The sequence below is a fragment of the Bos grunniens genome, chromosome 6 (assembly GCF_055505025.1).
Source record: "Bos grunniens cultivar Pamir isolate PY7600 chromosome 6, Bosgru_T2T1.0, whole genome shotgun sequence".
In the NCBI taxonomy this organism is placed as follows: Eukaryota; Metazoa; Chordata; class Mammalia; order Artiodactyla; family Bovidae; genus Bos; species Bos grunniens.
The window spans coordinates 112,521,233-112,546,795 of NC_141170.1; the positions used below are offsets into that span (position 1 = coordinate 112,521,233).

Below are 25,563 nucleotides of genomic sequence, written 5' to 3' on the forward strand. Positions count from 1 at the left end.
GAGGACACTAAAGCAGCACAAAAACAATGGAATGGAAATGCTGGTTTATGGAGGCCCAGGGCAGTGCACATAGAACTGGACCGCGGAGACAGCGGGGCTGAATCACGGAGGCACTGGGGGATGAGCAGCCCCCCTCCCCCGGCCCAGCGCAGTCCAGGGCGAGGGCGTGCCTCGCGGGGCAAGTGCCCACTTCCAGGACTCCTGTAACGACGGAAAGGGCTGCACGGGCAGGAGCCAAGCACAGCGTTTCTTCCTTTCTTTCTGAAGGCTGAAATTCAGCTCCCATAATTCTGACACCTAACCCAAGAGAACTTGTGCACGAAACAGTACAATTTGTACGTTTTACCGACATCATCCCTCTACCTCCCAGTCACACACTAATTCTTGTTAAAAGTCACATCTGTAGCAGACAGTCTGTACTAGAGCATGTGCAGAATTTACAAGGAGGTGCCAGAACTGGCCACATAACTCTTAGCCCTTCACCCACACTGAGCAAGGCCGGCATTCCTCTTGCCTCAAGTAAGAGAGAGCAGCCTGCAGTCACTGTGTCTCTTGGAGTTGGGTGGGTGGGTTGGGACTACAGTGCACGCATGTCTGATTCCCGTCTGGAAAATTGAAAAGGCAAGACCCAAGCTGGCCAGACCCTCTGATTGAGTAGGAAGGAGAGGTTGCTTCCATTCAGGATGGCCTGCCTCTTCTAAGTTTTGGACGCATTAGGTCCCTTTAAGTCCTGTCCTTTTCAAGAGGACCGCAAAGAGGGCCAAGGAACCACAGCAGGAAGGAGATGAAAGTCACTACTCAGAGTTCCAGGAGCTGAGGAGGAAGTCATAAGGCGATACACTGGAGAGAGGTGACCACGAGTATTAAGGGGGACGTCAGTGGAAAAGCCCACAGTTAGGGCGCATGGCCATGATCATGGACTTACTCATAAGAAAAGAACCTGTTTTAGACACCTATGAGGCACAGAGAGGGGGAAAGGCATAAGAGCACCGGCCTGCTGAGTGTTCCGAGCCCTCTTCTTACCTGTTCTCCAGGACGTGGGGACGAGGGTAAGGAAGGTGTCAAAAGAAGCCTAAGGAGGGACAGAAGAGGCCAACCAGGGCAGGAAGAGAGGACCCGAAGCTTTAAATCAAGTCCAGAATCTGTACTATTCCACAGGACTGAACGTTCTGGTTTCTAACTTGAAAACTATGCTGTATTTTGTGATGTAAAGCGGTTAACTAGAAAGTTTTGACTTAAAAAGAGTCACCACAAAAGTCATAAGCCTCTTAAGTTTTCTAGGGCTCAGGGAAGAACGAACCCAGTGGGCAAATGTAAAGAGATGGAGATAAAATTGCTTTAAAATTATATACCACACATTGTGATTTTTCAACATAAGAGTCTACAACTTTCATTTTTTTTCTTATTATAAACGTAATATGTGCATACAATGGATAATGCGAATAATGAACAAGTCCAAATCAGAAAATAAAAAAGCTAATAATTTAAGTAGACAGAGACAGCCATTGTGAATATTTTGGTGTGTATCATTTTAATATTTTCCTTAACATAAATATGACTGGCATAGCATATCACATGCTTTCTTACACTGATATTCATTTAGCCAGCACTGAATAACTTTATTCGTTAACAGAAATGTTTATTAGTGGTCAGAAGTTTCAAGAAAAAAAGGAAAAGGTATTGCCTGTGAAAGACATTTGAGAGCAGTATAAACCACATCATTTGACAAAAACAAAGACAGAACTAACAGAGAACCATAAAATACTAGTTTTGTTTGTTTCTAATTTGGAATAACCAAACTGAGGTAAGTAACCAGTTTTTCCTTATCAGGCAACATTAAGACAGTTTTGGTTTCTAGAGAAGTAAGGCTGTGAAGATCTCAAATGTTTGGGCTTTGCCTTTCTTACCCAAAAAGGAATAAAGCATGCTCAAGAATTTATGATGCTGGGAATAAATCCAAAACTAAAAATAAAACTGAATTTATAAACTCTCTTTTGAAAGTCCACAACCATAAACTAGGTACTTACAGGACTATTAAGGATCATCAGGCACTGATCAAAATGATGATGCTCCATGATTGAATGGCAGTAGAGCTGAGCAAGTGGGTGTTCACTTCTGAAACATAGTTGAAGAAAGAGTAAAAAAGTTTAAAATATGACCAATTTCCCCAACATATCAGTTGTCAATTTCTTCTTGTTATTGGTTAACTGAAAAAGAGGCTACTTCATAAAAATTAATCCAACAATCTTCTCTCCTTCTGCTGGAAACAGTGAGGTCATCTTTGGGAAATACATGTCAAGAGTCAAATTGTTTTCAAATATCAGTGTAACTGCTCCCTGTTCAAAGTATGAACAATTTCATTGGTTTTAATTTTTATTAAAATAATAACAGTAGAAGGAATAAGAACAAAGGATTACTCTCTCTACACATAAAAAAAAAAAAAATCCTGAAACAGCTGTACCAACAATACTTTACAATTTCAAAAGTGCAATTCAAAAAATACCAATACAGTATACTAACGCATATATATGGAATTTAGAAAGAGGGTAACAATAACCCTGTGTATGAGACAGCAAAAGAGACACTGATGTATAGAACAGTCTTATGGACTCTGTGGGAGAGGGAGAGGGTGGGAAGATTTGGGAGAATGGCATTGAAACATGTAAAATATCATGTATGAAACGAGATGCCAGTCCAGGTTCGATGCACGATACTGGATGCTTGGGGCTAGTGCACTGGGACGACCCAGAGGGATGGTATGGGGAGGGAGGAGGGTTCAGGATGGGGAACACATGTATACCTGTGGTGGATTCATTTTGATATTTGGCAAAACTAATACAATTATGTAAAGTTTAAAAAAAAAAAGTTCAGTTCAGTTGCTCACTTGTGTGTGACTTTTTGCAACCCCATGAATCGCAGCATGCCAGGCCTCCCTGTCCATCACCAACTCCCGGAGTTCACTCAAACTCACGTCCATCGAGTCAGTGATGCCATCCAGCCATCTCATCCTCTATCGTCCCCTCTTCCTCCTGCCCCCAATCCCTCCCAGCATCAGAGTCTTTTCCGATGAGTCAACTCTTCGCATGAGGTGGCCAAAGTACTGGAGTTTCAGCTTTAGCATCATTCCTTCCAAAGAACACCCAGGGCTGATCTCCTTCAGAATGGACTGGTTGGATCTCCTTGTAGTCCAAAAGTGCAATTACTTAAAAATTTTAAATACCAATTTCCATATAAGTCTTTGTTCTGAAATAAGGCTGAATGTCCGCGTCTCTGTGCATGTGCATGTAAGAGCTGTGAGTGGTGAGAAGCAAGGGAACAGAGGACAGTGGGTGCACTGGAGGGAGGAAGGAGACAGCTAAGTTAGAAAAAGCCCCCTGTGGGTGCAGCTTGTTGCAGCGCAGGACTCGGTACTGAACTTGGGGAAAACGGTAGAGAACATTTGGCCAAGTAAAGTGGTGTGTGCGTGCTAAGTCACTTCAGTCGTGTCCAACTCTTTGTGACCCCATGGACTGTAGCCCGCCAGGGTCCTCTGTCCATGGGATTCTCCAGGCAAGAACACTGGAGTGGGTCGCCATTTCCTTTCCTTCACGAAGATTCCTTGGGGATCTTCCCGACCCAGGGATCAAACCCACATGTCTTACATCTCCTGCATTGGCAGGCGGGTTCTTTACCACTAGCGCCACCTGGGAAGCCCATGTTAAGTAAAGGGGTGAGGAGGGAATATTACAGTCAGTTCGTTATGTTTAACAGTCACAAATCAAGTTCTGAAGCATCATAAGCAGAGTCCTCCATCTCCTAGTTCTCATGACCCTTCATGTGGGAATATAAAGCACCATTTCCACTATTTGTTCTTTCAAAACAACAGAAAAAGTTATAGTTCCTGAAAGTCTGTTTCTTAAATTTAGAGGACAGGGGTTTATGAATTGTAAAGCATCATACAAGTCTTAGATAATACAACTGATTGGTCATTCCTTTATACTACTATATGAATCATTATTTTACTTTGTATTTCATTTGTTGAAGATAGAGACACCACCCAAGACCGAAGAGAGGTGACACAGGAAAAAATGAGCCAAGAGTGAGAGTAGCTTAAGGGAAAACAAAAACAGTAAAACGGAAATAAAGGTAAGAGAATGGGTAATTTCATCTCCTCATACCACCACCAACGCTGCTGACTCCCAAGCTGCCACGTCTCGTCGTTGTCATAACCTTGCTCCCAAAGTAACTCCTGCCTGTCTTCTTTGCTCCTTTCATATCTAGTAAGTTGTACCATGGGTCAGATCCTGTGCTGATCACTGGACAAAGGGAAGACAGTGGGATGAACTAAAACAAGCAAATCTATAAGAAAAATGCGCTGGAACCATTCTGGAGATGCAATGGAGACTACTGGGATTTAGTTAGGAGCCCAGTGGGAAACTGTTCTGGTAGCCAGGTGAGACAGCGCCTGGATTAGAGTGGATCTGGTAGCATTGGGGATTCTACTGGGCTTGGTAGAATCCCAAATAGAGAGAGTTGTTTAAGGAGGTAGATGAGTCAGGAGCTGGCAGTGAGTCCTGGTGGTGGGAACTAGTGGTGATGAGAGAGATGAAGGGGGAAAGCAGAGAGGCTAAGTTCCTGCACTGCCATTTATTGACACAGGGCAACAGGGAGGAGACGATGGGGGTGAAGGAGGGAGGCTGACTAGATGAGCGCTCGATGTATTGATTTTAGGGTGGCTGTGGTCCAGCCACATGGGTATAAATGTCTGGACTGGAGAGGCTTGGGTCACATCAGCACGCTTGGAAATCTGAGCCGTGCAAGTGGTCTCCAGGAAGATGGCCTGGGCTTACAGAGGGCCCAGTGTAAACAGACCCGTGATCCCCTTCACATCCTGCCTGGAGTCTACCGTCTCTGCTGTGGCAACAGTGTTTTCTCTTCACTCGGACCAGACCCACTAGAACCACTTGTGTTTACACTTCAGTAAAACTACTGCAGCCTTCCTCATGCCCTTCACCTAGGAAAGGAAAAGCTTCTGGAGTGCTTGTTACTTCCATTTATATAAGAAACTTCAGCACATCCATCTGTTTTACTCTGCTGGTTGTTTTTAAGTCTGTTACCTGTTAGATTGTATTCCTCTTCAGTTTGGTAGATTTCTTTTCCCCAGTGATAACAAGTACTCTCTGCTGTAACATGTCCAGCCCTGTGCTAAGCAGTTGACTTAGTGTTGACATTACTCTCGTATAGGACGCTTTAGCTCACCACGTCAAGTCCTCAGTCCCCCTATACTGCAGCCGCTGTCAGGGCGTCCAGCACCAGGCCTGCTGTGACACACGGCGTGAGGAGCCCGTGAGGAGGCGCCTGCGCCGCCCCGCGGGAACACCTCATCTCTGCCCACAGGAGCACTCTGCACTCGGCCGCTCAGCCAGGAGGGTGAGGCGGTGAGGCCTGTGGAGGTCAGCTGTGACCGCGGGATACCGCGCGGGTGGAGAGCCGCCCCTCCCCGTTCATCTCCGTCTGTTTGCAGACAGCTCTGCGTCTCCTGTCCTGGACTGCTCACAGGCTGCTGGCGGCAGTGAGCACCGGGTGCCGTGTGCGCGGACATCTGGCTCTCTCGTCCTCCTCCTGGCCTCCCGTCCTCTCTGTTTCCCACCCTCAGGCCTGCATTTCCGCCCCCTGGGGTCACATGCACCCCTAAGCTGTATGCACCTGGCTTCTGTCCCAGGCTCTGCTCCAGGGTGACCCAGCCTTAGATGTCACGACAGCATTTTAGCATTTGTTTTTTTAGACAACCTAAAGTTCAGAGAGATCATCTAACTTGTTCAAGGTCAACACAAGTGGCAGAGCCGGGGTTCACACACATCCTCTTCACCGCGTGACTCTGGCTCGTGACCTACAGCACTCTGCACACACAGCAGCTCCTCACCGACCTAGCAGCCAGACTGGAAACACAACCAGGCAGCTACAATGGAAACACGTTTAAAATTTAGAATGCATATTGCGTTTTTACACCATGCAGAAAGGACTGTTTCACACTAGAGAAGATTCTTGGCTTGTGACATAAACAAATGCAAACTTACTTACATTTTTACATGCTTACTCACATGGTTTACCTTTACTTACGTTCTAAAACTATGGATTTATGAGTCAATGACAGGGTGACAAATGCCCCAAATTCTGTCTTTACAAAGATATTCATGGAAACCAGTGTATCCCCTGTCCTGTCACTTTCTCACTCTTTAAACACGAGGCCACATCGCCGCTTCCTTCGAGGTCATGCCACAAGGACACTTTAAACCACTCTTGCTGGGGGATTCTTCCCCACCGCTGTTATTAGTGAGCAGTCGTGGGTGAGCACACCCTCCCTGCCTCTCCTCCCATTGCTGCTCCATCTCTGGGCGGCGTAAGGACGCTGGTGTGGAAATCAGACCAGTGCCTTAGAAATCAGGAGAAAATGAAAGTGCTGGGAGAAAACACAGCCGCCCCAGCACAGTATTCCTTTTCACTGGCTCTAACAGCCATCCTTTAATCTGACTTCTCATCCATATATATTGCTCTGGGCTCAAATCTCTTAGCTACTCTTTGTAACCCATGCCAAACCATTTACTTCTCAGCTTCACAATTTCTCTCCAAATCATCGTGATCACCTGTCAGTCAGGGCTTATTTTATGTTCCTGTTCTCTGGGATCACAGATACTCAAGCTGATGAATCATTTCACCCTGTGACTCCAGTTCTTTGACCTCCTTGACTCTGCCGATTGTCTTTTTTTCACAACAGGAGACTTTCCCTTCTCAAGCTGCTACCAGGCAGTCTCTCTACTAGTCCCTGTCCCTCTCTGGGACAGAGCAAGATCTTGAGCTCTTGTATATCATTAATAGTATACCCCTGTGAAAACAGCTAAAACTTGCTGAGCAGATAATCTGTTTCACGTACTGTTCCAAGCACTTTGCATCTGTTTATACTTCTTAATCCTTATAGGAAACCCTGCGAGACAGGTATTCTTCCATCACTATTCTACTATACAGAGAAGGAGACACAGGCACTTTAAATGACTTGGCTCAAAGACACAGTGAGAGGAGTCAGGATTTGAATGTGCACTCAGGCCGGTCTAAGGACTAACTGAACTCACATATACAAAGTGCTAGAAAGAGTTCCAAATGCCACAAGGCTAAAAGCTATGACTGTGTTGAGGGTTAACTTCTATTATTGTTATTACTATTATTATTAGCTACTGACATTAAGACTAACTGAACTTGCACATTCTTCATATCCAGACCTCCAGTCTCTCAGGCTCTCCAGCGTTACCAAGGATGACCTCATTCCTGGCTCAAGTACACTCTGCCCAGTTTGAACTTCATGGGCTATGGTTCCTGTGCTGCTGCTGCTGCCTTCTAACGTCTCTGAGGTCCTGCTGACCCTCTGTGACCACTGGCCCTTCATGACCCAGCTCACTGTTGCTCCTCTGTTACAGAGCAGCGGGGACCACAGTGCAGGGCGAGTTCTTCCAGGACACACACACACGTGATCGGACTGTGGTTACCAGGAAATTCTTTCATTCTGGTTTGGCTGAATCTCTGATTTTGAAAAAAAAAAAAAAAAAACCTCACTTGGTCATCCTACCTCTTCTAACCACCATCCTGTGTTATCCTCCTCATTGTTGGGCTCCTCTCCCCTCTGTGCTCCCCGCCAAGGACACAGCATTCAGACACACCTCCCAGCTCTCTCCCACTCATCAGTGGCACACTCATCGTTGCTCATTTCCTGGACCCAGGGTTATGATTTCCCCCTTCCTTCTTGCATATAACTAACTGTTCAGTATTAAACAGTTTTCTTCCTTCCTTGAGCTAATACGTGATGTTCATATACACCTGGCTTCCCCTAACAGCTTTCTGGCTGACCTCTGTGGTTCTAATTATTACCTGTTTACCTTGTACCTTACTTTCAGATCTTTTCTTCTTAAGCAATGCCATTAACCACTCAGTGGTCACTACACCAAATAAAATGCACAGCCTGGTTTTCTAGCCCTCCCTCTAGAGGGTCCTCTAACTTCTGCTTCTTTATACTCTTACTTTTCATTCTGACTAGTCAGGCTAGCCATCACTGCTGTGCCAATGAAAATGCCCACTTCATGGTATTTCTGGAATATCTTCACGTTCTCTCCTCTCCAAATCTTACTCACTTCAAAGATCCGACTTAACTCTGACTTCTTCCATTAACAGTAAAGATGGGCTACGCTGATCATGACCCATCTCCTTCTCTATCCTACACTTCCAGCCCATGTTATTAAGGAACACAGGACTCACCAGATACTTTGACATTAGTCACCACTGTTTGAGGGGACAATAAAAATTCCTGGAGAACAGGAATTGAATTTTACACGTTTATAGCTCTCTGCCTAACAAAGTACAGGCCCCAGTAACTGCACATTATCCATCTGCCTAAAATGTAGGATAATTTCACTATACTTACGTTTATAAAACACAAATCCTGAATCTAACCAAGTAAATGTATCTACCACAGTCCTCCTATATGGACTACAGGCCTAATGGGGGAAAATTTCTCTACATAAGCAGATGTCTGTTCTTCAGCCACTTGTTCCTGTGACTGTCTGTCTTTAGTATCCATCTGAAACCACTCTTCCCACCATCCAGCCATGTGCGGGAGGAAGGCGCAGGCAGTGAACTCTCCCCACAGGTATTTCACTGGCATCCTCACAGTGCTCCTCATAAGGGCGGTCTTCCTGAGCCAGGACGAAACCAGAGAACCCGATTAAGAATCAAGACAGTTTCCTAAACAAGGCCTCTCTTACTTCAGATTTTCTGATGAGACCTTCAAGAAGAACAAATGACGGTAGTTCTGTTTCTGACTTTGCTACTTCATAAGGGCTTTTTCTCTTTTTGATGCACTGACTTTTATTTCTGTGCTGCCTTATATTTGATAAAGGTCTGGACACGGTACACCTTTCTAGAAGTCAGTTCTTTATATGGAAATGTTTCTTACGCTCTCAGTCTCCCAAGAGGCCCCTGGTTAAGAAAATTCTCCTTGAGATACCACTTGTTTATCACCAAGAAGAAAAAGAGAAACATCCCTGGGACGTTCTTGGCTTCCTCTACTCAAACCACAGGGATGTAGGAAAAAATAAGTATCTTTGAAACTCCTTTAATTTATTTTTAAAAGTTGTTATTACTTGGTGCAAGTCTACTTTGCGGTATATGTGGAAGTAAGATCCTGCAGTCTTTTTCCCAGGACTTTTTTTTTTGAAGAGAAGATGACGTTTCTCCAGATGTTTTTTTCTGGGTGATTATTTTTAAATAAACAAAGGGAAAAAATAGCTGAGTACTTTTTTCACTCTGAAGCACGGCAGTATGGCCAGCCATACAGTAACAGTCCAAACCCTGATGACAGGATGCTCAGGGCTGAGGGAAGAGGAGGAGGCCCCACTGGCTGACCCCCGGCCTGCTCGCGACTCTCCGGCACACGTCTCTTCGCATCACTGCTCCCTCTCATAGCTGCTCCCGTGCTGATGTGAGGCTCAGGACCACAGTACGTGACAGAGCGCCGAGGGCAAAGGGCGCGTCACGCAGTCAGTTCTCCAGAACGTTAGTTTTTAGAGAGGAAACAGCTCGCCTCCGATAGCCAGGCCAGAGCTTGCGATCCTTTCCCATCAATGGTCAGAAGAGGACATGGTCGCTACATTGCTACAGTTCTTTTTACATCAAGTTTTCCACCTACTGTATTTAGATAAAGGGCATGTGATTAGAGAACTTTCTGAAGTTCTCTCAAGATACCAGATATCTGGAATATCCTAGAGAGATATATGCATTAGCTGAATCACTTGCATACTTTAAAAAATGTTCAGTAATAAGATATTTCGCCAAGAAATGTATGCTTTCAACTAATTTGCTCCAAGAAAATAAAAATGTCATGATAGCATTTACGATGTCATAAATCTGATGATCACCTTTAGTATCGCATTTGCCATTGCAAATGTTATGTAAACATGGCCCACAAATGAGCCTGAAAAACTTGTCTGAAGAATTAGTATCTTATACTCTCAAAATCAGTCCCAAAGCAGGCTTCTGATGACGACAGGACTATCACTAGCACCTGAAGCTAAGATTCATTTTAACACTTAAAAATGTACCAGGCATTCTACCTGGTAGTGATGTGCGTTATGTCTTAAAAAACTTATGTCCACCCTATGAGTAGGAATGCTATTATCTTGATTTCACAGAGGTGAGCACCTCTGCTCACGATCACACAGGGACTCTGTGGCGAGGGGGAGGACTCGAATCCAGGTCTGAGCTCAGAGCCCAGATTTGCCAATACTGTGGTCTACTGCCTTCACTAAGACCAAAAGCCTCTTTATGGATGACACTTACTAATACTTAGGATCGAGCTAAGCACTTTTTCAAGTACTATCTTTTATTCCAGGGTGAAATTCTACCTTTTCTGTACTAGTCTTAATAGTTTTCCAATGAAGCTCTTAAGCCTGGTGTTCATAAACTAAAGCAAAACTCCTGGTAATTATCCAATGAAATAAGATTCTCAATGTAAATACTTTTCAAACTTCAGGCCAGAGATGTTCCTGATGTGATGTTGGACTTGCATTATTTTTTCCATTTCCCTTAAATAAAACCAGAGTATGTTACGGGACCCAGACCAACTGAAATTTCGTACCATTAGAATTTGCCGTGGCTTCTACTTTTAACAAGACAGCCCTACAATTTAAAAGAAACACCCTCTTCTGCCACTGGGGCAGATGTCTTACCGCTGTATGTATGAGTTATTGACACCACGGTGATCCAGATCATGGCTTAAGGCAGCAATCAGCAGTGCGAGTATCTCCAGGTCCGTCAGCCTCTTCTACGTGACCGAAGACCGTGGGGAGAGAACGAGAAAGAACCGTTTGGTAAATCACATTAGCTACCTCTTTCCACCCATCATGTGGTTTTGTCCTCAGCACTTTACATATGTGCTTCTTTCTAGTCATAGAGGACTCGCGCTAGAATCCTTTCCTGCAGGGATTGAATCAGTCATATTCAATGATAATAACCCCAGTAATAACCCCAGTCTTCAGAATGGGGTTATTGTTATCAACAGAAAAAATTAAGATGCCTCACATAATCAACAATCTGTCCATGTGCAGTCAATGTTTTTAATTCTTCATTATCTACATACATGTGGGATAATCCGAACTTCCAACAACTGTCTTCTCCCTGAATTTTTGCAGGGAACCTTCTGCATTCCCTCTAGATTCTGTGGCCTTTTCTCTCTGCCAGTTACTATATACTTCATTCTCTCATTAGGAGCACAGATGTGATTACTAGCCAACAATAGGAAAAAAAGACGAGGAATGAAAATTTGGCTTTGAAAAGTTGCAAAATATATTCCAAAGCCAAATACAGGTTATTTTTAATTCCTGCCATTTGTATTATCTACTCAACTATTCTCCTTCATTAGTAAGAAAACACAGGTGAAATTATTATCAGCTCTGTTCTGTTGGACCTCTGAACATTCTACATAGTAATGTCCTCAGCATATACAAAAGTCACCATTCTATTATTATTCACAAAATGCAGGGAGAGGCTTCAGTGATACAGTCCTCATGACTGTCTCAAACCCCAAAATAAATTCACCTTATTTCTTATAAATGTTTGTTAGAGTAGGAAAATATAATCATGGTATTTGATATGGCTTCTTAAGACAACAATCACTTTTTTTTTTTTAGTTCTAGCCAGTTAAAATGTGCACTAAATGAAAGTCGAGACAGAGAATAAAATTTTGAGAGTTTGTTAAATAAAAAAGAGCATGGAAGCTCTGAATTAAAAACAGTCATATGATGGGTGCCTGGAATCACTTACCTAGAATAACTAGTCAATTCCCAGTGAAGTTAGAATCTAAGGCCAGAGATATGAAAAATCTGACCTGGAAAGGAATGAATTACTTGAATCTTTTCTGCACTGATCTTCCTTGTAAAAGTCTCTGGTCATGTATATGAAACCAAAACCTTTTCCATGAAATGATATTTATAAAATTAGTGCTCCAGAGAAAATGTGATAGAGAACCCTGGGCCCATCAATGGAGCCAAGTTTAGGAACTGAGTGGTTTTTGAGAAAGTCTACTATGGAGCAGTTTAAATGTGACTGTGAGAAGCTGGATACTTTTCCTTCTTCAGTGGAGTTTCCTCTGAAGGAGGTATTTATTTGGCCAAAGACTATTAAGTTTAACATGAAGCTATTTAAAAATTTTTTTAAACATGCAATGTATATTATATATGAAAGAAAATTAGAAATTATTTTGCCATATTAGTCTTGTTGAATTAAGAGACGCAGGAGACAAGGGTTCACTCCCTGGGTTGGGAAGATGCCCTGGAGGAGGGATTGGCCACCCACTCCAGTATTCTTGCCGGGAAAATCCCACGGACAGAGGAGGCTGGTGGGTCACACACGGGGCTGAAAAGGGTCGGACACGACTGAGCACAAGCACACACAAGGCAGTTTACTTCTAACTGGAAATAAGTGTTATTCTTAGTCATCACTAGTGCACATTACAACAACTGGAAGACTATGCTGTAAAGCAACAAAGCGTCTAAATATATAAACGACTCTGAGCAGTACCTGAATTTTGCCTGCTTTTAGTGCCGCAAACATGCACTGAGCTGTATTAAAGGCATGTCTCCAATTATGATAGGCGACGTTCTTCCGATAGTTCTTCTTCACACTTAAAATCCACTTGCAAAGGACCTTTAGGAAACAAGGTGTAAGTAGTCAAAATAACTGCTAACGCTTACCCTACACTGACTTCATGCACTGTACGAAGCGTGTACATCTGACCCCAGGGCTCTGCGGGACACACTTCAGATGACGGGATTGGCATTCGGAGAGGAAGCTTGCCTGAGGCCACGGTGCATGTGAAGGATGGGGCCAGAATTCAGATCTTGAGAGTTTTGATTCCAGAGTCCACCATGCAAAGCACGGTGCCAGCTAAATTAGATGTAAAAGGCAGGGCACAGACTAGCTTTTTAGAAGATACTATGTCCACGTGTAGTCAGTTGGGACAGTCCAGTCACAGGTGCATGAACCCATGCGCAGGGAGCTCGCAGGCAGCTGCTCTCCACTTCTCACGCCCTCTTTCTGTGCGTCCGCAGAGGTGTTCATGAGGCCCTTCTGGGGACAGACTCGGGGCAGGGCACACAGCACACACCCAGGGACAAACTAAAACTCCACATCACAGTCTCTGTCCCTTTAAACGATTCTTAAATATTCAGGCAGAGTTACTGCTTGGTTATCAAGAAGTAATTAAACACACACACACACACACACACATAAAGCCCTGGTGTGTGTGTATATGTGTGTGTGTTTAATCTATGTATTTTAAAAGATGGAGAAAAAAAGGACAGACTGTTCAGAAAATCTCACAAGCTAGGTTTATTTAATTCAACTCCAAAGTGGTGGATTTAACAAAATCCCTGGGGACTCATGGGCCCTAAGCATGATAATTTTGTGTTTGTGTTATCATCAGAGTCTGCCTCTCTTCGATTCTGAATGATTTACTATGCTTTGGGGGATCTCTAAAAATAAATATGTGCTTCTCCCTATGTATATTTATGGGGATATTTCATACACAAAAGCCATTGCTCTGGGGAATGGAAAAAGTACCAGGGAAAAGAATCTTGCTTTAATAATATTCAACACAGTTTGATTGGCTGCAAAAGTAGGCCAAAAAACAAGGTTTCTTCTTTGTTGGTACAAAATTGCTTATAGAGGATTTGGCAGAAAAATCAATGCTTTCATATCCTCCCTTTTCTTCTCAGGTCTCTTTCTTCCTGTTCTATGATGCAGTTCACAGAGAATTCTGATAAAAGGAACCCAAATGTCCCCAAGCTCTTTTACCCACCCCTGAGTAACCATATTTCCCAGAGGATTTTCAAAGGCTAAGACTGACATGTGCTGACCTGAAATACACTACAGCATGACCATTTCTAAATAAAGTTGACCCTGAAGGTAATAGGTTCATCTTATTAGGAGAATTTTAAGTAAGAACTATTAACTTTCTTTTGATATGTTTAGAAAGTATACAGTGAAGTCTTATAGAAAATTGTCTAGTTGCTAAGTTGTGTCTGATTCTTTTGCAACCCCTGGACTATAGCCCTCCAAGCTCCTCTGTCCATAGGATTTCCCAGGCAGGAATACTGGAATGAATGGGTTGCTATTTCCTTCTCCAGGGGATCTTCCCAACCCAGGGATCGAACCCATGTCTCCTAAATTGCAGGCAGATTCTTTACCACTGAGCCACCTGGGAACTCCTGTTGTAGAAAATTCTGGTGATTAAATATAGAATCAGGGAAAATAAGCAGGAAAGTCCAGATATTTAACCTATGGGCATATCTCTCTACTAATCATAAAATCTGTAGACATAATTAAATAGGCATGTATAGCATATAATGGGAAATAATGGACAAAATGATTATGAAACCTAATTCCTAATGGACTACTCTCTTCTTTTTCGGGGGGCCATGCTGCACAGCTTGTGAGATCTTAGTTTTCTGACCAGGGACTGAACCTGATCATCCTAAGTGGACCTAACCACTGGACCACCAGGGAACTCCTGATTCTGCTTCTACTAAGATGGGCCTGTTAAACTGAGTAACCCAACGACTGCCCCATTGCATCTAATTAGTAACCAGATTCAAGTACAGTTTTGTATTCTGTTATCAGAATGTTCTTAACAACATTTAGGAAAATTATGGTCAGATCTGTTAAATGCTTGGTGGCTATGCCTGGAATGTTCAAACTTGTAATACGGCCTTTCGTACAGGACTCCTGAACAGCTGTGAGCAATTTGGAAGACCCTAGGGAGCATGCTCAGTACAGTGAATCGGTCTCCAACAATTACCAAGGCTTCCTGAGTCCTGAGCAACATACTTAAGATTCTGTGCAAGGAAGTAAATAAAGAAAACACAGCTCAGCTCCTGCCTTCAAGAGTTTCAATCAGTAGCAAAACTAACAAAAGCACACATATAAAGGAAATAAATTCACGTAAAAATGAGAACACAAATTTATAAACTGTCAACAGGATTCCAAGTGGCCTGAAGTCAGTCCTAGAGTTTTCCCAGGAATAGAAACTTTTGCGTCATGCTTCAAGGAAAAAGTATGCTGTGGTACACAGTGTAGTGGACTTGGAAGTGGACAATCCTGTCCATTCGTGGGAGGAATGACTTGTCAAAGACAGACGGTAAAGGAAAACAAGCGTAGCACACGCAGATTGGTAAAGTAAAAGAATCTGTTTCAGAGATCCATGAGCGTTACAGGAGAGAAAAGGTCTGGAAGCCAACAGGGACAAGAAGATCTGTCATATCTTCAGTAGGAAGGATTCTTTGTCAGGCACTTTATGACGCTAACATCTTTTCTAGCAGCAACATTTTAATTATCATCCTAAAATTATATCTGAAATGTATAGTGACAATAATATCTGAAATAAAACAGATGAGTCGCCAAGGCAGGAAGGCCAACAAGAGTAATAGAGACGTTCAAGCTGACACTGGCCAGAATCAGAACAGTAGTTATTCAAATGGAAAAGCAGAGGAGATGAACGAGACACCGAGGAGAAATACCTGCCTGATGGACAAACATTCCGGAAAGGTAAAAATAAAAGACTGAGGGAGAAATTCAAAGGACTATCTTCTTATCCAACACTCAAATGCTACCTTAAAGCTTATTTTTTAAAATTTACTTTTAATTGAAGGATAATTGCTATATAGGATTTTGTTGTTTAGAGCTTATGTTTTTAAGATATAAATCAATTTATGTAATAATTTCATAAATAGGTACAAGGATCATATTCCTGTTCTGGCCAGGCCCTTTCAACAGAGCTATTACCGGTGCAAAGTATGGGAGCTCTCAGGAATGGAAAGCGACCTGAGTTGCTATCTAGATTTATGTAAGTCCTATAACTAGCAAGCAGCAGGACTGAGACTCACATTTAGATCTTCTGGCTCTAAATGAGATCTTCATTCCATTAATAAAGGCTTTAATATATGAGCCCTATGGGGTAATATAACCATGGTCAAATTTGGTTTAAAGAAGGGATTAACTTTCTACTTAATACTTTTGTATTAAGCAAAATATACAGGTGTGCACACATACACACACATACAAATAGACAATCACACAGATGCATGTTTAATTCTCACAAGACCCCCACAGGGAAAGTCATACTATTATTCCTAATTAACAGATTACAAAACTTGAGAATGTGAGCAATTACCTGCCCAAAGAAATGAGAGCTAATCACCAGTAGAGTTATGACTCAAATCCAAGAACCTTCTACTCCATCCTGCTATGTCTGGAGCTTCCCTGGTGGCTCAGACGGTAAAGTGTCTGTCTGCCTGCAAGGCAGGAGACCCAGGTTCAATCCCTGGGTTGGGAAGATCTCTTGGAGAAGGAGATGGCAACCGACTCCAATACTCTTGCGTGGAAAATGCCATGGACGGAGGAGCCTCGTAGGCTGTACAGTCCATGGGGTTGCAAAGAGTCGGGACATGACTGAGCTACTTCACTTTCACGCTATGTCAGTTTCTTCATTTGTAACACAGGGACGATAATAACCAAAGGACGTTTCTTGAGAGCTTCTTGAAATAATTAAATGATATGATATCCCTTAATCAACACACTCTAATAGGAGTGAACTATTACTAGAGTCTACAGATTGTATTTTCACCCAAGAATAATATAAAGTTTGGTTAAATTGAAGGAAGAACCAGATTTGGGCCCCCAGTAATACCAGAAATGACACTGTATTAACCTTAACTGTATTAGAGCTCAGCTCTCAGACCTCAGCTCTCAGATCTCAGTAAGGCTCTGAGATCAGGGACAACTCATCACTAAAGTGCGTCCCTAGCACAGTGCTAGGTACACTGTTTATTGTTAATAAATTTTTATTTTATGAATTAATGGAGTGCTGGATAGCGGAGGCCTTCAAGGTATTTACATATCCATATAGGAAATCCATACGAGGAGACTAGACATGCAACTGACTGGAAAAAAAAAAAAAGACAGCTTTAAAGGCAAATTACTCAATTTCTTTTTCATATAGGCCCTTCTATTCTCCCTTATTCTTTGATGCAATAACACAGGCATTATGAAACAAACTAGAATTCCCTGAAATCTCCCCAACTGGTATGAGAAGGGACTGAGCTCAGTCTTGCTATTTTTGAGAGGCAAGTAAGGTAACTGGCTGGGGTTAAAGTCCGTCTTCATCTTCACTCCGTATGTGTGACCCTGTCTGAACCAAGAGCTTGGCTGCACATCAGCCCCTCTGCTCCCTCATTTCCAAAGGCGTTCACTCTGTTTGGGTCCTTCTTTCTACTGTGTTATCATAACCTCTGTAACCAGATCTTATTCCTTCCCTGCTTAAGATTCCTCAGTGACTCACCATTGTTCTCAGCATAAAATCCAAATTCCTCTAAGTAGCGTTACGAGGACCCACGCGGCCTGCTTCTCACCGTCCTCCAGCAGCTCTGCCACCGTCACCCCGACCAGCGCTCCACGCCCCACCTCGACCCTCCCCTTGCTCTCTGTCGGGAACACCCTGCCCTGTTCTGCAGCCTGCTGCTTGATACGTGTGGGAACCCAGTACATGTCTTCTCAGTGGCTGATAAGTTCTCTTCAAACATTCTGGGTCTGTATTAGGTGACAGTATATGAATCTTCATTCACACTTCGTTCATCTTCATTTCATACTGAAACTTCATTCCATACTAGCATCCGAAACTAATTCTCTCTCTCTCACACACACACACACAATTTCCAGAGCACATCACTACATTGCTACCTCATGTTTCATCTGGAAGTTCTGCACAAGGTTGAGGTCAGTGAACATCCGGATTGTGCACAGTGCTGTTTCCAGGTCAGACAGCTCAAAGTCGCTGAAGCTGAAGTCAGTGATTTTAAGGGTCTGAGCAGATGGTACCACAGCAGCCTTGGGTAAAGGGAGAAGAGGAAACTAAGTGAAGCTGTTTCACAAATGCAACACAAACGCAGTTTCCTTGCTTTGCTTTCAGAAATGGCACGTTGGACTTAATTTTTTATTTTTAATGTCATACACTAGAAATATTTTACTACAGAAGTTATTCTTTTTTTTTTTTTTTTTTAACTGAGCCCCTTGTGGGTAACTGCTATGCTTCTAAGTAAGGCCAGGTGGAGAGAGGGTAACTGTACCTGGACCACTAGGCAGATCTAAGGAGTCCAGTGATCCAACCGCTTTATATTTCCTCAGCGTCAATTCACTCAACAGATATTTACTGAGTAGTTATTCAGGACCTGTCCCAGTACTATGGACTGAGAATAAGTAGTGAGCAGGATAAAGATAATGTTCTAAGCATTTTATGTTTAATTCTCAAGACAACCTTTTGAAATGGATACTCTAGCTCCACCCTTGGTTTGATTTTTAATCATCTTATGGTAGTAAACACTTGCAATTTCTTCAGATACACCTTGCTCTTTTTAAAAAATCAATATTCCTTTTACCTCCTGCTTCTCCTACTTTCTTTAACTAAAGGACTTCTTTAAGACACAGTTCCCATCCATGCCCTTCAGAGCCAAGCCCACTGTGGGAATACCTGTTTAATCACACAAGTCACTACAGTCTACTTTCCTGTTTATCTGCTCCTAACCACACTGGACTGACAGGTCGGGCTGAATCTCACACATCTTTGCATCCATTGTGTCTACTGATGGATAGAGTTCTGATATTTTTTAATATGAATACCTATTAAATGAATGGGAGGGGGAAAAATGGCATTCTCTTCACTTAATTTGAGTTACAAGTTATAAGGTCTGGTTTTAAGGTCCCAAATCCTCCTAGAAAGGTGAGGTCCATTAATTTTGAGTTGGAAAACTAGCAGATGCATTCATTCCAATCTGTTTTGTTTGGCACTGAATATTTTTAAAAATCACCATTATTTGTTACACTATTTTAAAATTGGGAGATTTTAACAATAAAGCCGTATTTCTGATCTTTCCCGAAAAATCAGGCCACATTGAGCTTCAATTCCCATAAAGCGACTAGCCACAGCCAGCTCTCCTCCCCAAAACCTCCACCCCATACCCCCGGGCCCCTCAGACTGAGCAGGTTTCACACCCAGATTCTCTGCCAGGCCCCCCACCAGCATGAAAACTTACAAGAACCTCACTCCTCAACCCTCTTGACTATTTATTCTGCCAGCACTTTAGCGGCCTTAGCCACATCTGGCTGAAATTTATCTAAGAGGCTTTAACTTGGTTGGGGGGCAGAGGGAAGAAAATATAGAAATCTCAACCAGGTTCCTTCTAATGTTTTTTCCTTGATTTTCTCTAAACCCCTCAAGTTTCCTCTGAGTATCTGCCATATCACTTCCTTGCTCTCAATCCATCTTTTTGTGAAGTGAAAAGGTCAAACACAGAATTATAAAACCGTATGGAGCAACCTAGAGCTTTCCCCTGCCAAGCTGCGGGCACGTGCACACTCTCCGTGCATCTTGACTGGCACCTTTTACTTAGGCATACCAGACGTGTTTCAACTTTAAAAGAATGTCACCCTCTTCATACTCCAAACTAAGTCTCTTTCCCTGAGCCCAAATTTCACAAGAAAATATGCCTTCTGTCCAGCCAGCTCCACGGGCTTAGGCATGGGCTCGAGGAGGAGAAGGCAGGGGGACTGAAATGTTTGGGTAAATGGCTGTGTTGTTTACAGCAGCCTCCAGCATCAGGGACCGGGCAGGCACTGGGGTAGAGCTCGGAAGTGTGGAGGTGGGAGCAAACCTACTTTTTAACTCAAAGCAGCTAACAGCTGCTTCTCTTAGACACTGCACAAGAGAACAGATGTTCATGCCTTAGGACATCATTATTCTTAGCACAGGAAGTTGGCTTTCGCTCCTTCCACAAAGGACATTCTAAACACTACGCACGGGACACAGACAGCCAACATGCCTGGTGCCTTGCTCCATTACACACTCTAACTCCTGAGCACTCTCTTCCGAGACAAGAGACGCTCTTCTTCTGCTTGATCAGCCTCGTCACACCATGACTCAGACTTTTGAGCTAATCTAATGGGGGTGTGCAGACATTTTCCTTCAGAACCTTGTGGTCAGTGATACAGAGGTTCCGGATTCTTGGGATTGATTGCTAATAAGTCATGAGAAAGTCATACATCATTAAAGCTCTCATAAACTGCTTCTCTGACCATCACAAGAGAATTCAACTTTGTTTGCCTTGAAAGGGCTTGGGATACAGGGGATTTGAAAGAACACATATTGCCTGTCATTCTAACTTACCATTTATAAAATAAAATATTCTACATCTTACTAATAAGCAGGCAAAAAAGATGTGGTGTGTCTGGGAGAGGTTATGTATATACAATTCTGGGTTTTCATAGCTTCTTCCTTTCAGGGATGGTTTGTCAGAATTTGCAAAGTGAAATCTTTGGGGGGTAATATAACTTATGATATTGAATACTTAACAGACATAACATTTTATAGACTCTGTAAAGCAATACAGTGCTATAAATATATGTATGTATTATGACCGAATAACCCAGTTCAAAACTTCTGGAACTATGATACCACCTAACACTGTTCAAAGGTCTTCCCTGGTAACTCAGTGATAAAGAATCTGCCTGCAGTGCAGAAGATACGTGTTTGATCCCTGGATTGGGAAAGTCCCCTGGAGAAGGAAATGGCAACCCACTCAAGTATTCTTGTCTGGAAAACCCCATGGACAAGAGGAGCCTGGTGGGCTACAGTCCACGGGATTGCAAAAGAGTAGGACAAGACTGAACAACACAACACTCTTCCACATTGCTATTCTCCCACGTGAGTGCACAATGCTTGTGAATTCTTAGGGAAAAACAATTAGATATTTGCCTGCTTAATTTGAATAGAGTTAAGCCTTTCTAGAGTTGGGTGTTCCAATCCATGTCAAATTAACCAAATACTGAATGTAAAAAAACATATACAAAGCTCCTTGGATTAAATATTTAACCTGGCACTTTGCTAATATAATGTCACTTTTCTTCTGAGTCCTTTAATTACATCTGCCACTCAAACTAATAAACTAGTAATAAACTATTAATAAATAAACTATTCCTTGTATGACTCTTTAGAGGAAATTCATTTAAGTCCCTTTTTTATTATGACTCCTTTTCCTAAGGCCTTGATCCCTTTTCACCATTCTTGCAAAAATTAAAAACAAACAGCTCTGGAAGTGAAATTCACTAAGGGTGAAACTGGACACATTGCTCAGCGGTCTTTAATCAGAACCAGTTGTTCTGGACGACCCTGGTGGTCCAGCACTTAGGAATTGTCTGCCAGCGCAGAAGACACAGGTTTGGTCCTGATCCGAGAGGATTCCACATGCCACAGCCACTGAGCCCTGCACGCCCCAGCCAGCATTCCACAAGAGAACCACTGCAGGGAGCAGCCCAGTGCACTGCAATGGAGAGAGCCGGCACATGGCAATGAAGGCCCAGCCCAGCCATAAATAAACACACTTTATTTAATGGGACTTCCCTGGTGGTCCAGTGGCCAAAAATCTGCCTTCCAATGAAGGGAACTCAGGTTCGATCCCTGTTCAGGAAACTAAGCTCTCACATGCAGCTAGAGCCTGTGCACCATGACTACGGAGCCTGGATACGAAAGGTTCACATGCCATGACCAAGACCCAGTGCAGCCAAAAATAAAACAAATATTAAAAAAACAAAACAAAACAGTTGTTGTGAACACCATCTGACTGATAAGGAACTACATAATAAACTGATCGTGACCCAGCAACATCCCAGATCAGCCACCACATTTGCATTTTGGCATAATGATGTGAAGAGCTGACTCATGTGAAAAGACCTTGATGCTGGGGAATATTGAAGGCAAGAGGAGAAGGGGACAACGAAGGATGAGATGGCTGGATGGCATCACTGACTCAATGGACATGAGTTTGGGTGAACTCCAGGAGCCGGTGGTGGACAGGGAGGCCTGGCGTGCTGCAGTCCATGGGGCTGCAAAGAGTCGGACACGGCTGAGCGACTGAACTGGTAATGATCATAAAAAGAGAAATCTAAAAGCAAGGTGAAGCCCATGGTGAAGCCATGTTTGCTGTTAGGGGCTCTGGTCCCGATGTCCCACTGACTTTGTCACCCTGAACAAGACATTCAACCTTTGCCTATTTTCTCACCTGTAAAATGAGGGGATTGGATCAGATCATCGCTAAGGTTTAAGTTATCCCTGCGACCACACATCTAGGATTTCGTACTGCCTTTTCACTTTGGAACCCAAGGCCACCCTGTGAGTGGCATCTAAATCTTGCCAGTGACATTCCTGTATAGGTCCAGGCTCTGTCTCCAGTTCTCTAACCATTTAGATAGATGGTGCACCTTAGCTGTTATGGTTATACTATGCCTTTCATGCTTGATTCCTCACACATGAGAGAAGAGACATTCCTCCTCCAAGAAGGCTTAAATACAGGATCCTAGCTTCTACCATGAGAGCAGAGGAGGGTGAGACTGGTTACATGGCGGCCTCTATACTTACTGCAGTAACACCCTAAATGAAAAATTGAGTTTTCAGAAATTGCCATCTATGTGTGTGTTTTTTTTTTTTAATGTACGGATAGGGGAGGTGTCTGTATCATGGCCATTTGTTTTCAAGGTTAATTAATACTCGCTCACTTCTGGGTCTCCTTGTTCCTCCTCCGCTGCCTGGAATATAGCCCTCACGTCATCATATAGCTAGTTCTTTCCCGTTTTTGTATGTCTCAGCTGCACCCAAGAAACATTCTGTGGTAGACCCTGTAGCAAGACTCTATTAACACAGTATCTACATCCACCTTACCTGAGCGAGCCTTCGTTTTCATAAGAGTCAAGAAAGCTCAAAAATTTATTTCCCAGACTCCCTCTCATCTAGGGTTCCAGATGGAATTTGGTCTCTCCCGTGAGGTATACTTGAGGGAGACCTGGATTTCAAACTAACACATGAGGAACCCATGTTCCTGAAATGTGGTTCCAGAGGGTGTCAAAAGCTGTGGAGGCTGCAGTTCCAGCAGACGCTTTCTGACTACCAAACCAAACCGCCCTGGCTGATTCTGGAAGGAGGTTCTATAATGGGTTTCTGATTCTGTCTTCCATGGGAGTTCCCACACTGAACCAAACTACAATTCTGTTGTAGGACTAATTCCTAAGGTCATCCAGCCACCCTCTCCAATTATGTGAAAGCACTTAATTATTTTCTGCTTTAAACAGCAAAAGGAGCTTCTGTTATCTGCAACTGAGTCCTGATGGTGCTCTTTGGGCAAAGTGTCGGTGGGCAACAGGTTCTCAGGGTGAGCCCTCTGGGTCAGAGAGCTCTCTTGGACAAGGTAGAAGGAATCAAGTTTCTGTTAGAGCAGCGCCTCTCACAGTTTGGTTCCAGCGGCTGCAGTGGCCTCTGAGAACCTGCTGAAAATGCAAATTCCTGGATTGTACCACAGAACACAGACAATGAAGGACAGGGAAGCCTGGCAGGCGACAGTCCACAGGGTTGCAAAGAGTCGGACCCGACTTAGTGACTGAACAGCCACCAACCACACAGAACTACTCAATCGGAAACTCTGGGAGTGGAGCTCAGCCATCTGTATTATAATGAAACTTCCAGATGATTCTGGTGAGTGCTGGAGAACCGCTGCATTAGAGAGTGGTTATTAATAATCAATAGCATGTAACAGTCACTGAGGTCATCACGTGCAGTTATAAAGAAGGAAATCCTTGAGGACCCGTGACGGCTGCCGTGTCACATGGTGCTGGAACGCTGCTTCCAGCTGCTGTGCCAGTATTACAGGAAGGAAGGAGAAGCTCTGGGCTATAAATTGTGAGAAAAGTAAAGAGTTTTATGGTCTTCCTAAAACATTCTGTCCGTTGAAGCACTAATAGAGCCGAAACCCACACTCTGTCTTATCTTGCAGGTTGCTGAATTGTGGTATAGGATGAAATCAGACTTGCCACACCTCACAGATGAACATTAGAGCACTGATGAGGAGCGGCAGAGGCTCCAGGAATGAAACTGAGATGCTGAGAAGGTGTGGCCGCTCATGCTGGAAACGTCTCTACAGTATAATTTTGCATGCCTATATTTTACAGTCATAGAACCTTTTTTCCTGATTATAATTATATAGTATTATACAATTATGTTATACATTTCGTCCCTCACTATTCTTTAAATCCCAAGAGGGCAAGACATTGATTATTCACTGTTATATCTGGAACACCTAACATAATACTCACATAAAACAAGAGCTAAATATGAATGTATAAATAAAAAATTTGTGATCAAGCACCTAATCAATTCATCAATATTTAATAATATTTAAACATAATATTTAATAATATATAATAATATTTAACAATAATGTAATTTGGTAAAGAGCTATAATACAAACATTAAAATTTGTAATGAACTATGCTATGTCAGACACAACAGATGAACTGTAGACTGTGCCTTCTCTTACAGTTCAAGTATTCACTTTATTTACTTTTGAAAATTTTTATTTATAGCTGACTTCCTTTCATTTGCACAATGAATACTTCACATTATCATTTTAAAAACTCAGTGTAAGTGGCAATAAAGTTTGATTCATTCACTTGCAAGAACACTGGAAACTCAGAATGGGAAAACAATTACCAAAAGTTTTCTGCTTTTTAGCAGCTCTCGTAGGAAGTTACTTAAAATGGTCAACTCAAGGTGACTTCCCTCAAGTAGAGAACTGGTTACATATAATTCATAAACAAAAGGTTTACACTTCTCTTAGAACATATGGTGCTTTCTTCCAGTAAGTTTTCCACCTACCTGTTGTTGTTCTTTGGCTAGAAAATGAGTGTATACTTTTATGTACCTGTTAGCACAACTGACGCCATCGTGGGCCATGCTGACCTTCCACTGACCCTCCCCAGTCCCCAGGACTGTACTCTGTAGTAAATAATTCTTCTGTCATCAAGGGCTTTGTAGTGCATAGATGTCATTTAGGTCCAGGTGACCTCTCTGCCCTGCTGGCTCCAAACAGTGGTGAAGACCGTGCTTACCATACTCCCAGTACCTGAGAGACTAGTTACCCACGCGTAAATCTTGACTTAGGAGTGCACGCCCTGCTTCCAAGCACCTCCGCACACCCCAGGGAAGCGACAAAACCGTCCCGGTGGGCCCCGTGGTGTGGAGGGCAGCGCTGGATGCTTCCACATTGTCGGTCCTCTGACCCCACCCGTGAGGTGCCCTACAGTGACATGATCCGCCGCTCACATGGAGCTGCCTGCCTCATTTAAAGACACCTTCTCAGTTCAGTGGGCACTTTTACTTCCCGCCATCTTCCAACACCTTAGGCAGAAAGACTTGGAACGTGACAGGGAAGATGAAGGCCTCAATGTTGCTTCTCCAGTATTAGAACTGATTTTCCTCCCAGGATCACCACTACTAACAGTAACTGGTACATAATGTGCATGTGGAGGGGGCATAGGTACCAGGAACTCTGGGCACTCCAACTCTCTGAAGGAAGTTCCTTTATTATCCTCTTTTTACAGAGGAAGAAACTGAGG

The 25,563-nt window shown here is 43.1% G+C and overlaps 1 protein-coding gene and 1 long non-coding RNA gene across 4 annotated transcripts in view; one reads left to right on the forward strand and one right to left on the reverse strand.

Moving 5' to 3' along the window:
- PDE5A (phosphodiesterase 5A) overlaps nt 1-25,563 on the reverse strand; it is a 147,858-nt gene that overhangs the window by 21,266 nt on the left and 101,029 nt on the right. For all 3 annotated transcript variants that reach the window (XM_086407271.1, XM_086407269.1, XM_086407272.1), the window contains 4 exons: nt 17,812-17,958; nt 12,598-12,723; nt 10,749-10,843; nt 2,028-2,115 (listed from right to left, as the gene is read on the reverse strand). In XM_086407271.1, the coding sequence (XP_086263397.1) occupies nt 2,028-2,115; nt 10,749-10,843; nt 12,598-12,723; nt 17,812-17,958 (456 nt within the window). The remainder of the gene's footprint in view (nt 1-2,027; nt 2,116-10,748; nt 10,844-12,597; nt 12,724-17,811; nt 17,959-25,563) is intronic.
- Nucleotides 14,718-24,318, forward strand: LOC147371225 (uncharacterized). The gene is made up of 2 exons (XR_015166009.1): nt 14,718-15,621; nt 23,943-24,318. It is a non-coding gene; the product is annotated as an uncharacterized LOC147371225 (long non-coding RNA).